This window comes from Copidosoma floridanum, unplaced genomic scaffold (assembly GCF_036245765.1).
Source record: "Copidosoma floridanum isolate Cflo_tuat_1 unplaced genomic scaffold, Cflo_Japanese_pri ptg000021l, whole genome shotgun sequence".
NCBI lineage: Eukaryota > Metazoa > Arthropoda > Insecta > Hymenoptera > Encyrtidae > Copidosoma > Copidosoma floridanum.
Window position 1 is genome coordinate 27,836,956 of NW_028321898.1, and position 14,929 is coordinate 27,851,884.

A 14,929-nucleotide genomic window follows, 5' to 3' on the forward strand; every position below is an offset into this window, starting at 1 on the left:
ATTAAAAGGAGTACATGAGATAATAAATTTAAAAAGGTTGTAAAATTTACATATCCGTTGTTTTTATTGACGGAAACCGTTTTTTTCTTTCTCTTAAATTTAATTTGAAAAATGATGTATTATTTTTTTGCTTATCAAAAATGTGATATAATTAAATTATTAACAATAATAAATAGTAATTGTGTGTCAAGGTACAAGCAAGTACAAGGTCAAGGGTAAGATCAGTGCCTACTACCTGTAGAATTAGATACTTCGTATTTCTAATTCCAGTAGACAATGAACGGAAGTTATTGCAATTTTTGATTCTTTTTTTGAACTGCAGCGACAACTGCATTAATGCTTTGACATTCAGACGAATTATCCATTTTTTTTTTTTTTTTTTTTTTTTTTGTAATTAAACACGTGGACGTTTCCTTTTATTTTCCACCTTCGTATACATTATTTTTATTCCGCAATATTCGACGATGTTATACTGTACATCATTATTTCGCCAAGTGCTTGCATTAAATACAAAAACTAGATAAGGAAAATTTCAAAAGAGCAATTATTCATTCACTCGTGCAAAAGATTAGGTCAGATTTCAGGAAATTTATGAACAATTAATTTCACCAGATTCACCGTTCTTCTGAGAACTGCATAATCGTATCTAAAAGAATTTTATTATTATTTTTTTTTTTTTCAAATGCCTTTTCACAAGCTGTTAGTCCATAGTAGCTTTCAACAAGAGAACCATTTTTATGTTGGAGTTTCATGTGTTGAATTCCATAATCTACCTACGTGTGGGATTTCCTGGTGTAGAACTGACCCCCTGTCCATAACATGTTTATCGGAATAAAGCGTATTTTCCATGATTGAAAATTCTTATTTTTAGTATGAATGATAAATTAAATTTTTTTTTTATATTTAACTGGATAACAATAAAGGCATTAAAATATATTTTGCAGTTTACATATACTTTTTCAGCTAACGTTTGAGTTTGTACTCTGAATCAGCACGAGCAAACGGTAAATCAACCATCGCGCGATAAAAATATCCTCTAGAGCAGCAACTAAACATTAATATGTTTATTATCCAAGCATCACTCCAGAGTAGTTAATAAAACATAGAGTTGCTCTTAATTTTGAAGATTTATCGAGTGAAATCGTTTACTTTGTGACAGTAGGCCGATAAAAACGTCACGGGAAGAAGAACAATCGAGTAAAATTTGTTATTTACCTGTACGGACAATTCAATCGGTGTAATTGCAGTAATTGCGACGGAGTTGGAAAAAAAGCAAATCTGCTTGGAAAACCTAATAGTCCTTGATTTCCTTTTCGCTTTACTGTTTATTCGGACACGTGTCGTCTTAGTGACTCATCAATCATTTGTACTTTTTTTTTTTTTTTTTTTTTAATTTAATATTACAAACCTTTTATTTTAAAAAGGTTAGATAATCGCCTTATTTTTCAAGTATCCAAAAGTCTATGAACTAATGACTCTGAAAAACCATTTTTAAAAAAGCAAACACAGCAATTTCATCTTACATAACAAAAATTTAATTTATACATCTCGAGAGGGCAGAAATTAAATTCACTCGTCACCGGCGAAAGAGTATTACGTAACATTTGACGAAACAGCAGCTGTTAATGCTTTGTGCAGGGCAAAGACGCTTTAAATAATAATTTGCAAGATAACGAGAAACCACTTTTGGATTTTCGAATTAAGTGCGATTAAAATCGTCAAGATAATCCACTGCCGTTTGTTCCCTCTGCTCTGCTTATGTACTTACGCATAAGGACTGCTTCATCCCTCTCGAGACCACTTTAATGAGCCCAAGATTAACCTGCTACCTTACACCTGTAAGCTCCATCTGCTATATATTTTTATTACGACGAGACCCACGCAAATCTCTTTTTAAATTTATAATATAAAATGTTCCATTTTTTCAAGTTTACTTGTACTTGTTATCAAAGCACTAAAATCTGCTTGAAAAGTGTCTATAGGTAGGTTTTTTCGTCACGCAGTCGTGAACCAGCTTTTTCATTTGAGCTTTACATCACAACAGCAGTTTTTCCATCACGATTTTTGCAAAAGTAAGCCTTCCTTGAAGTTATTTTTAGACCCGCTATTTGCGCAGTATCGACAAAAAAAAAAAAAAAAATCTCGTGACATCGATGACCATTCAAATGGATTTTATGATAGGAAATGACCATTATCAAAGGTGGCTAGATCGCCTTTGCAATGAAATAATAAATGTAACGCCAACCCCGAGGGTTGCGTAACAATGACGAAATTTCAATCGACAAATACGCCATACGCGAACTCATAATCTCCACGAAAGACATTATACGTTCCCTCGCATGCAATACACACTACTCCCAAGCTCACTGACACAATTGGATCAGCGCACGTGATTCAATCTCGCGACAACAGCTCTCGATTCCACTCGGATCCAATACCCGGGAAGATAAAGTCGCGAGATTTCAATTACCGCTTGCACACTTTACTCACTCGACGACGATCTTAGGCCACTTGACTTTTCCCCGATCGTTTCTCTCTCTCTCTCGCTCGACATCACAGCGCGAGTTTCAAAACAATATGATCTCGCTCAACAAGACGTGATTGGCTCCTCGAGCCGATCGGTCACGAGTTTTTTGTTACTTGATTTTTCATTATTTCCGCAGGCCGGCTACTTCGCCGGGCTCTATCGTCGCCGGGGAAAATCCTTCGATGATGATATTTATTTGATTGGAAATCAAAGGATCTCGATCTATTTTTGCAACGTTGCTACTACGTTTTATCGCATTGCATCGACATCAAGGCCATTTGGGAGTACATTTTTATTAAACTATCCCGAAAACTACTAGTAACCGTATCACTGATGTTGTGTCAAAATTGACATTTATTTTCATCGAGTCGTACTGGAAAAATCGTCGTCGATCTAAAATACCGAATTGCGAGACGCGTAATATTCGAAAGAGCCAAAAGGTCTCGTGCGAGCGTACCGGATGAGTCGGATGGGGTGAGCGGCTTGTTTCTCGAAAACACGAGATATATAGGTACCACAACAGAGAGTGTGCGAAGAAACGAGACGCGAAGATGGACGGATGGTGTGACGATTGGTGACGCTATTAAAAGTGGAAAGTTTCCGAGGCTTCTATGTAAATTTTGAGTCGATTGTACACGTGCGTCTTATATAGAATTGCGAAGAATTTTGTGTACCATGTGTATACCGTAGCGGGGTATGAGCAGTCGAAAAATTTGCGGGATTACACAGCTGGTTGATCGTTTGAATTGATTCGGAGCTGGGGTGTTTGGGTTGACGCGAGATTTTTTTTTTTATCGTTTCGTCGCGATTGTCGGTGGGAAAAATGTAAATAATATTTACGCTCGTTATGTACTGTGGATTAATGAAATACCGGGGCTTTGAAGTACTTACTACGAGGTATGTATATTGTTGTTTGTTGTCTGCTTCGAGAAAGTGATTGATCACTTTTCGGATACAGATCATCGATGTGCGTCTCGAAGAAATCTTACAATGCAGTTTAATTAGAAATCGACGTAATGATTAAAAAATTTTCGAGGGACTGTTTTAATTTTTTTTTTGTTTTTTATACAAGAATGGTATTATTTACTATGGGTATCCATCGTGGTATGTGTCTTATCATGTGAACCATGGGATAAACAGAACTTTTTTATGAAACTGGTGTAACAAACACAAAAGTGGTTGTTGCACTAGTGTATGTGTTTTTAGCTTAAAATTAAATCACGTGATTGTAGTAAAAATTGTATGAATGTATTTAAAAAAAAAAAAAAAAAAAAAAAAAAGGCAAATGATGATACTTTTGAAAAACTTCTGATAAAGGATTGATCATGATACACCTTGGACAAGATAGGAACACATAGGTAAATTCAATGCTCTGCGCACACGTGACCGCGAAGATCAATGCAACGCTCGAAAGCAAACTCGAAAAAACGTTCGTGTAAAACTTGTCGAGCTCAATGCGAATGTCTTTCGAGGCAATTGTGAAAACAGACAGAGGGAGATAATAGAAAGCCGAGGCACCGCGGCACGTTATCGTCACGTGCGTGCGTGCGTGTACACAGCTGACACGGGAGAGGATCGCACAAGATTTACATAATTCGCGTCGGCTGTGTTTGCTTAGAGTTGCAGCATCGATCCTTTTTCCATCTCTGCTGTACATCAGCCGAGTTATCGTTACCGTTACCGTTATCTCTCTCCTTCGGCAGATGTGACGCTCAAAATTGTTGGCAAGAATCGCATTTATTTGGCACGGAAAACAAAGGGCGCGAAATGTGATTCACCCCAGACCGATTTTTCACTCTAAAAAGCTCATCCAACGTGGGAGAACCTACCAGTTCTGCCTGGTTTGGGATGCAGGATAAAAAAAACAAACAAACAAACAACAGAGTAGACTTTGCTGGCGAAAGAGAAAAAAAATCATGCGCGTCCTCTAAAATGAAAGAAAAGCCTCGTCCAACGATATTCCGAGTACTTATACCGATCGTGCGAAAAACAAAAAAACAAAAAAAAAAAAACATTAGCTCATGAAGGCACATTGTCGAGTAAACATGCAAATCCGTGATTATCGAAGAAGATCTTGAACGCACAAGCATATAAAGGCGGCTTGATAAGAGACGTCTGAGTAACATCGATCGTAAAATCGGTAGACGCTTCGGCAAACAGAGAGCAACTTGTGTACAGCTTTTACGACTGCATTAATGTGGTTCTCGGTTGCATTTTCCAAAAAAAATCTTCTCATGCCAAATGGAAACTTTATTTCGTCGAGATAACGATCTGGTATGCTCTGCTTACCGATCTTTTAGGGATCGCCATGAAACCAAACACCTCGAAAGTTCGTGCGAAAACCCGCGTTTCGCCGAAAAAAATCAAAAATTGCGACGGAAAACACAAAACCCCCCGCCCATCTTTTCCGCACGAATGAGTCACACTTAGGTAAACACAAGATCGTCAACGTAGCATTTCTCACGTGCGTGAACGTGTGCACACAAGCGGGGATGTAAAGATCAAAGGGGCACGCTTAGAAAGTCCGCACGCGCGCGCATATATATAGGTGACGATTTGGTGGAAAAGTGTACACCCACGTGGATGCGTTAGTTTCCAACACAATAGCTCGAATCCTTGAACGATGCCACCGTTGATTGGAAATTGTACGGAAAAACGTATCGGCCGTCGATCAGAGCGAGAAAACATAAATCTTTGTCACGCGGATGCAAGTTTACAAGCAAGTACAGCACGCGCCCGTCCCGGCAGTTTCCGTGGAGTCATGGGACCCGAGAGGGAGAGCGAAAGAGAGATTGCACGAGCATCAGAAAAAGTCACGGAGATAAACAACGAGTCTTGAGGTGCGGCTGATATGACTCGAAAGAGAAGGAAGGGGAAAGATCGTATACAACCATTACAAGGAGGATGAAGAGACTCACTGCGCGCACACACACATTGGCGCGTGTTAAAAGGGAAGAACGAGAAAGAGTGTCCGTACCCACTCGTGGACACAGAGAGAGAGAGAGGAGCCTTCTTATCTCCCCACTACTACTATATCACTACTACTGCTACTACTACTACTGCTGTAGTCCGCAATAACCGAGTTCTCAGTCGTACCAAGCCGTTCGTTAGCATAATAAACGCCCGGCCGGCTTCGTTTCCAAGTTAGTCTGTGTTGGCACGACGCTCCGATCGGTTCGCGCGGCTTTGTGCATTTGTACGTAACGTAGTTACCGCAATACCGATCTATAAGCCACGCGATCGTGTTGATTTACTCTTTGCTTTTCGCCAATAATTTTCTAGTCAAGAGTTTGTCAAATTTGAGGGAATTTCAGCTGGTAAAGTCAAGTGAATTTTTTTCTTCGAGAGTGCACGATTGTTGCCGATCGCTTCTGATTACCTGGTGCCGATTTTCTGCAAAGTTCAGCAAAAACAGTAAGTTTGCATTTGTTTTTGCTGCTTCGGAAATTTAATAAAGGATTGCTCAATGTATATTTAAAGAGGTACTAGACCCAATGGTTTTTTTTTTTTTTTTTTTTTTTTTGACAAATTCTGGGGCTGACGAGACTGTAGTTATTTTTCCAAATCGTTATCGTGTAGTTACTAGAATAAATCAAGAAGCAGGTGCAATTAAATCTCAAAACACACGTTGCCTTCTCCAGAAAGTTCCACCAACTATCATCACAAACTGAGGTCATCACCACCTCAGACAGCGCCATCGAGAGCTGCAATAGTTATAATTAATCGTCGAGACATTTAAATCAGCGTTAATCCGCACCTCGAGCTTATACGTCGAGGTGTCGATCTGCATTTCCATCGCTAAAAAGTTAAACCAACGCGTTTCGATTAGTCCTTGGTTTTTTTTTTCTCTTTCCTTCTTACCGAACGGCTTTATTGCATACCGATCAATCGAGAAACGTTAACGCGTTAAATTATACACAAAAATGGAGAGGAAGAAAATGATCGTCAACTTGTTTAAGAAGTCCAATTTTGATGTTAAATCGTGTCAGCGTGGCGTCAAATCGCACCCCGAGTGGTTATCGCGCTCTGTTTGCAAGTGTATAAGTAAGGCGACACTCTTGGGTTTGACAGCTTTTTCTTAGAAATCCCGCATAATATCGAAATTAACGAAAAATTTCACCTTTGCGACGATACCGATCGATCGGCCGATCAATGGAAGAAAAAAAAAAAAAAAAAGATGGACAGACCAAAAAATGGGAAAAACCAAGCCCGTGCAGGTCGTTGACTCGCAATTTTTACGCATACTCACCGCTGTACGCGTCTAATTAGATTTATCCCGTGGAATGCCCCGATCGGATTAATTTTTTGCCGTCGTTAGATGTTTGGAAAATGATAATCGAGACTTTTTTTTTGTTCGTCCGCTGAGAGCGTCGATCGCGTTCAACATTAGCATAACTGGTTTTTATGCAATTTGTGTGTACTTGCCCACGTATACAACGCGTAGAAGGTACGTACAGATGAGGTGCGCGAAACGCATATGTTTCAAAAGACATTGAATGAGCCGCTTGGTGCGTTGACATCGTGCAAGATCGAGATTATGCAACCCAACGTGCATTCCTGCGTCAGTTGTGACAGCGGCTCATTCGTTGGAGTCCCATTGATTTTTCGCGAACGGTACTGATGAAAGAGACCAAGAGATAGAAGGTTCAAAGTGAATACTTTTGATTGAGATAAGGTTTATCGTTGTTTGGAGTACGAGTAATATGTTGGAATTTCTTCTGTTTGCAGCATCGTCAGCAGTCTCGAACTACCTGCGGGACGAGATGGAGAGCTCCTCGTTGATAATCGACTACCTGATCTTCATATCGTTCATCGCCTTCTCCTTCGTGATTCCGTTGTGGGGCAAGTTCAGGGCCCGCAAAAAGACGGAGACAAAGGCCGATTACGTGTTCGCCAGTGGCTCGGGTGTCTCGATGGGGGCGATGATGCTGTCGATAGCTCGGGGCACCCTGGGCGTACGCTCCTTCCTCGGCTATCCATCGGAGCTCTACTACCGTGGCAGTGCCATGTGGGAGACCCTCTACGGTATGCTGTTGGCCTACCCGATCGTCTGCTTCGTCTTTGTCCCGGTGTACTACAGCCTCGGGATCACCTCCGTCTATCAGTATCTGTTTATGAGGTAAGCTTTTCGGCTCCATTAGTGCACGCTTATCTGTCCCTTTCCATATAAACATGCTTTCTTTTCTCGTTTTTGAGGGGATTTTCTTTTCTATTTTTTTTTTCCTCCCTAAGATAATGGCTCGTGGGTATAGGTTGTCGTGGGGGCCATTAAGATTAAGCATTTTTCGATGCCGCTTTGAAGATACCCGACCAAGGGATGTTTTTTTTTTTCCTCCTCGTGCGCTGGGACTTTCTCCCGTACACTGATTGTGATCTCTCTCGCGCGACACAGACTGTGTATATAATGCTTGTTATCTTTGTGTGGGTAAACACGTTTTTTTCCCCACCAAAGTTGAGAGTTTCTCAAATCACTCGTCCACTCCTTTTTTGAGCTTTTATCCTTCCTCCAGCTCAAAGAAACTACGATGAGGTGATGAGAATTTTCCGCAATTTTTCATTCACTCTCGCTCGACCATTACTTTCCCAATTCCCATGACAACGAGGATGGTGTGCTCCTCTTATCTTCTGTTTTGTTTCCGGAGTTTCGTGATCATCGCGCGAGTGTTATCTGCGTCCCGTGACTTCTAATCATCGGTGTCTGGGGAAAAACACGCTTGGACGGACACTGTACGTCAGAGAGTCAATGATAAGTCAAAACTTGGTCTTGTGCAAACTCTCAAAATCGTACAATGAGATTCGTTCAATCAATTATATTTCAACACCGTATACACTTTTCATTTAAATAAGAGCCACCTGTTTTAATCCAAGTGTCATTAATACCCCTTTTTTTTCTCATTGACCAAAAGCTCCATAAGTTACTGTTATCGAGAATGACATCGAGCTCTCAACTGTTTATTACCGCATGGGAATTTTTATCAGGACGAGCTTGTGCAATTTATCGCGAGAGACTGTTATTTGGATAAAGAAAAAAAAAACTTTTTCCAGCTTCTCGAAAAACTTATATAATTTAAGATCCCCGTAATACCTAACTACTATCGCAAGGTTTTGTGCAAGAAGATTTTTGAAATTTGTGAATAATTCGAATGGGTGTATCAAAGTTTGTGTTTTTAAAACTCCATTGGCGTAACCATAGCGTCAAGTTGGTTTGTTGAACAAAATTACAATTTCGTCAACGTCGAAGAGAAAAACGAACCACGAAACCTCGCCCATAATTGAGTTCCAAGACATCGTGTGCTCCTCCTCCTGTTTGCGGGAGATTAAGCGTTGTCGTGGTAAACTCAGCTGTCGCAAGAGATGCTTCTTAGTCTCAAAGCTTGTGCTGAAACTATTGAAGAAATTTAACCTCTTCAAAAAAATTTTTGTTTGCTTCCTGATAGTGTTGGAGTCGTGGACACTCACTAGTATATTACAGACTTGGGCATGATTGTGTTATGAGTTTTGAAAAAATTTAAAACAATTTTTATTTCCGCGTACTGTGCATAATATTTATCGTGAGGTATTTTAAATCAAATATTTGAAAATTATTTTCAATACTAGTACTTAAATTGTTTTTGTTTTTTTTTTTGTTTTTCCTAATAATTTTTGAACACAAACGAAAAATTTTATTGCAAAAAAAAAAAAAAAACAGTTGATGCATTAGTGTCCAAGTCGGACTGATAAATAATTATATTAAAATTTAAACAATGATTGATCAGATTAATCACTTATACAAAAAAAATCGTATGAAACCTTTGAAATCATTACCATTAAAAAGAAAAGAAAAAAGATTTTTAACAAAAAGATCAAGCGACTGTTCACGAAAATTCATGCATTCGAGCATTTTGCAATAATGAGGCTCTAAAATCACTCCACGTGATTACGCTCGTTTGGCAAAGTGACTCATTCAATCGTTTAGCTTGAAACACTCGTTCGGCATGAATTCCAAGCGCAATTAAAATGCTTCTTCTGCAAAGTCGTTAATATCGAGTCGTAAAAGTGTTTAATCGGCTTTAGCACACATTTCGTGCTTGTGAAAAACAAAACTGTAAGATTTTTTTTCAATGCCAGCAAAAACTAAACGAAAACTCGCTTGTTCCACCAAGTTTTTTTCCCCTACGCTGATTCTATAATTGACGTACACGCAATTTAATTTTCCAACGTTCCATGATTTTCACGCTTTTTCAAAATTTGATTTCTCAGCAGTATGGAATACTCAAAGTCCCTTTTATTTATCCCAACAGGTTCAAATCGAAGCTGGTACGATGTCTCGCCAGCTTTTCCTACGTCATCCGGAGCCTCTTGAACGTTTCTGTCACGGTATTCACTCCCTGCGTCGCCTTGAAAACCGTCATAGGTCTACCCTACTGGGCCAGTATCTGTGGCATCACGGCCATATCGATCGTCTTCACCCTGATGGTAATTCACACACTCTGATCAATAATGCTTTTAAACTATGGTGTCATTTTCTCTAGAAAAGATTTTAAAAAAAACTGCATTTTTTATCCAGGGAGGACTGAAAGCAGCGATACTGTCCGACGTCATCCAAGGCCTAACGATGATCGGCGTCTCGATCATAATTATCCTTCACGGAACCGTCGATGCCGGTGGTTTTAGTACCGTTGTTAACGTCACCAGCGAACGCGGCCGACTCGACTTCTTCAAGTGCGTACATATATACGTATACCCCCTCACTCGTACCACAATTATGTGCTCGTTCGTTAAATCGGCGGATGAATCAACGGGATGGATTTTGTTATTTTTGCAGCTTCGACTTGGACCCGACCATCCGAGTGACCACCATATCTGCCATCGTGGGCCAACTGTTTATGAGCCTCTCCATATTTGGTTGCCAGCAGAACTTTGTCCAACGATACTGCAGCATGAGCAGCCAAAGGAAAGTCGTCAAGTACGTATATATACGCATTTAGGAACGACCAATGGAAAAAAAAAAAAAAAAAAAAAAAACAGGCAACGAGTAACGCGTTTTTCGGTGCTCCTCGTTGCAGAACCATGATGGCCAACATCCCCGTGATAACGGTGCTGTTCTCCCTGTCGTGGGTTGTTGGCATGGTGATATTCGCCAACTACGCCGACTGCGACCCCATGAGCCTGGGCTACACATCAAAGTTCGACGAGATCGTGCCCTTCTACGTCGAGGACAAGTTCGTCTATCTCCCTGGGCTCCTCGGCTTAGTCATGGCAACCCTCTTCAACAGCTCCCTCACCATAACCGTGTCCATCCTCAACTCCCTGGCCACCGTCACCTTCGAGGACTTTCTCAGCCAAATCCCCGCCCTGAGCAACCTCAAGGACATCCAGCAGCTGAAGATCATCAAGGCCCTGGCGGTCTTTTACGGCTTCCTCGTCATCGGCGTCAGTTTCCTCGTTGGTATGCTCTCGGGTGTCATCGAGTCGTCCATGCTGATGACCTCGGCGACCTCCGGCCCGCTGCTCGGGGTCTTCGTGCTGGCCATGCTGGTGCCCTGCGCCAATTGGAAAGGAGCCGCAGCCGGTATGATCTTCAGCCACGTGACGACTCTGTGGCTGACGTTTGGCCGGCTGAGTCTCGACATACCCACGGAAGCGTTGCCGCTGCGCACGGATGGTTGCCGGAACGACACCTTCTCGTCGCACCTGATGAAGTCGAAGGACGGCGTGGCGGCGGCCCAGTGGTCGAGCGCCACCAAGGACCACCTGTTCGACGACGAGACCCCCGAGACGGTTCTCGACAACATATACAGCATCACGTACATGTACTACGCCCTCATAGGCAGCCTGTCGACGATCATCGTGGGCATCGTCGTTAGCTTGCTCACCGCCGATGCGAAGGCGGACGCCTACGAGGAGCACCTGTTGCACCCGTGGGTCCTCAAACTGTCCAAGATGACGCCGGGGAGGCCGAGATTGTTCACGCCGAGTTCGTGCTTCAACGAGAACAACAACATCAACGGCAGCGTTCCCAACGGGCTGGAGGAGTCCGCGAAGAAGATGCAGGAGCACAGAGTCCAGGCGGACAATGGCTACATCGGCCGGCTCGACGCTTTGAAGAAGGTCACGCTGGAAGTGACGAACGAGGTGCAAAAGGGCACCAAAATCTGATGGTGCTGTGGACTACTTGTCCATCGTTTTATCTACCGCTGCTACTTATCGAGACTGACACTTGAGCAAAGTGATAATGGTAAACGCTGGTGCTTTGGTACGTTGTTTTGACGATCGACGAGTTAATGGTCGCTGGGGACTCTGTGCGTGAAACGACGACACGCGCGAGAGTATATTTTTGTTTAATATATACTTGGTGCACAGTATTCGATGATATGCGAAATGATGAGTGAGGTTTTTTTTGTGTGTGTGGATTATGATGATTTTTGCAATGGTGACTTGAAACGAAGACAAAAAAAAAAAAAAAAAAAAAAAAAAAAAAAAAACAACAAAAAAGAAAAACAACAAAAAATACCATGCGTTGATGTAAGAAAGTTTGTTGATACTCAGTTTTGTGAAGTCACTCTGGAATGCATATACATATAGGTTTAAGTAAGATTTTTATACAGTAGCAATTTAGGCGTAGACTATTTGCTTTTCGTTTGCTTGTTAATTAGTGCTAGATCGATCTTATAGGTTTGAGACTGCTTTCGCGGTGAGATCACTTTGTACGCACTACAGCACTTCTGTCCATGCGATTTGATGTTTGAGATTGTGGTGGTTGAGGTGCAATACATGGAAGGGAGTTGAAGATGATTTTTCGGGTGGTAAGGCATTTCTCAACCCCCGGGGAACATTCGGTGTCAGCCAAAGTCAACTAAATTTTTAGGTAAAGGCCCTCACGCCTTTTTTATTGATATACGGGAGTAGTACCACGTATGCGAGATCTGATTTAAAGTGCTTCGTTTTCGTGCTCGCGATATACTATTTTTTGATGATGATGAAAATTTAAACTTGAAATCGAAAACACCTCTTAAGATTTTTTATTTTCTTATTAATAATGTACTTAATATTTAGTTGATGAGTGAATTCTCGTTTGTCTCTTAACATTAAAATCGCCTAAAGCATCAAGGAGTGAGTAGAAATGGGGGAAGAAAAAAAATACGTGGCAATGATAATATATAATCAACATATAATCACGTTTGCATGGCGTGTATTCAAGGCTCGAAAAAATAGACATTACTTTACACGAAAAAATTACACCGTCCCGTTTCTTTTTTACTCTGCAATTCGTGTGCGTCTGTTCCGGGCGTATCTGCTGATACAGTGTACTTTGTTTTATCTTTGCGACCTGATTTTCTTGTTGTCGCTACATTTAACTGTTGCAGCATGTGCTCCGTTAATTTATGTATCTCCTTTGCTTTCGTCATTAAGGACATCCTCACGATTGTACATTTTACACTTTTCTATCAGAGTAAATACAGTGCCAAGCAGCTTGCAATTTTTGTTAAAGTTTTTGTGTATTTTATTACTGATGAATAATTTTTTAACGATGCCATGATTGTTTATTTTTAGCAAGTGACGAAAAAAAAATTCTTCCGTAAATAATAGGTAAAAATTTTAAATACAGTTTCAACTTCCACGTGAATATATTAAAAACAAATAACTCTTCAAAAGTTGCAGATTCATTGAGATTCAAAGCAGCATAAATTTTTCACCACAAAAATGCCAGTTATCGAAGGCAGTATTGATATCGAGTGAATCATTATATATGCAGTCAAGTACATTTAGCTCGAAAGCACTTGTATTGGCTACGTTGTCATGTTGTATAAATACAGGTACATGACAATGTATGAATCATTACTATTTGGTATTTTTTTTAGAGTCAGGAAATAAGTGAAAAGAAAGATATCGACAACACTCACATATATATATATATATGTGTATATACATATTTATTAACGAGAAGTGCCTGTGAATCCGTTACTTTTATCCAAGAATGCTTTGTACTCTAACGACATAAACATAAATGTTAATAAAAGAAAAAGGTGACGTATGCTCGTGTCGTGTACATATTGTATTTGTAAACGATATTTTTATAGGACGAGAATGTAGTTATTGCATAAAAGAATCATGATATCGAAACAGCGAAAACTTGTAAGGTGCGTCGATGTTTTACGTTAATGTTATTGATGTGTAATTATTAATTAGTTTGTAGTGTTTAATGGCAATCGGCCGAGCGCCTCGGACGGTCGCTAGTGTTGAAATACGCGCTTTTTCTGACGAACGACACAACGTCAAACCTCGATCTGTTAGATCAAACAACACACGGTTGGTGTCTTCTTGGAAGAAAATTATCATAATAAAAGGCATGTACGATGTACATGGTTGTAACAAAATATACATTTTTTTATCGATACATTGTTATTTGTGTCTGTTTATTTTCTCAATCTGTCACTGTCTTACCCAAAACAATTTTAACTGAGAATATTTTTATTGAACACAAAGTTAAATGTAATAAAATTTGATCACATAGTGCTTTTTGTTATTATAATGGTAAGGAGTAAAATACCAACGAGCAATTATTACTATACTATACTGGGCTAAAAAAATATCTCAGATCCTCAAAAAATGTTTTAAATCACAAGTTTTATTGCACCTGATTTATTGTGTCTTTCTTTCTTGAAGGAGTGAGACAAAAAATTTTTTTTACATACGACTTACTCCATGTGGAATTATTCTAACCGCAAGAATTTACCGGAACAAAATCAGTACAGAGAAAGAGCTTCAGTTAAAAAAAGAGAAAAAACAAGCCTTGCTGCTAAAATCAGTGTCTGTATTTTTTTTTTCTTTGCTCTGCCCCTGAAAACAAAAAAAATCGTGCTTGTGCAAACAAGATTCGGGGCCCGGGGCTTACATTCGCCGTATTATAATCCAAGTAATCACGTGCAGCGCTACATTCATTTTGCTTTATTTTCCGCTGCGCTGTTGCTCAATCTCGACGTCGCTGTTTTTGCGATGAGCTTGAATATTCGCATACAGATGCTGAGGGGTTGTACCTATAAATAAAATATTAAACGTGAGGGATTTCGTTTTTTTGTTTTCGGTGTATTGCATTTTAAAATTCGTCTGCCGTAAATATTTGAGCGATGCTTAGCTGGTTTAGTTATTCATACGACTTTATTGAAAATAAACGTAAAAAGAAATACACATACGCTAAGATCTACGCAAAAGCTTCGCATTTTAAAATACTTTCGATAAAAAAATCTTTCTTCCGTCTCGTAGGCCTGTGTTATTTTATTACAATCAAGTTAAAATTAAATAATTTGTCGAGGTAATAAGAATCGTCAGTTAATATTTTGCCACTTAAGAAGTCAAACCATGAAATAATTTGAGATTTGTTAATTTTTTAAACTAATCTTATTTTAGAATTTTTATTTGCCA

General features: G+C 39.9%; 1 protein-coding gene across 5 annotated transcripts in view; it reads left to right on the forward strand.

Moving 5' to 3' along the window:
* LOC106642572 (sodium-coupled monocarboxylate transporter 2) overlaps positions 1-12,630 on the forward strand; it is a 43,555-nt gene extending 30,925 nt beyond the window's left edge. For 4 of the 5 annotated variants that reach the window (XM_014357392.2, XM_014357391.3, XM_014357389.2 and 1 more), the window contains 5 exons: positions 7,256-7,646; positions 9,808-9,982; positions 10,074-10,228; positions 10,332-10,472; positions 10,573-12,630. In XM_014357392.2, coding sequence (XP_014212878.2) covers positions 7,291-7,646; positions 9,808-9,982; positions 10,074-10,228; positions 10,332-10,472; positions 10,573-11,665 — 1,920 coding nt within the window. In that variant the 5' untranslated portion in view covers positions 7,256-7,290 and the 3' untranslated portion in view covers positions 11,666-12,630. Of the gene's footprint in view, positions 1-5,855; positions 5,942-7,255; positions 7,647-9,807; positions 9,983-10,073; positions 10,229-10,331; positions 10,473-10,572 lie in introns of those variants that run through there. The other variant, XM_014357390.2, reaches the window with a different exon arrangement.
* The last annotated feature ends 2,299 nt before the right edge of the window (positions 12,631-14,929 follow it).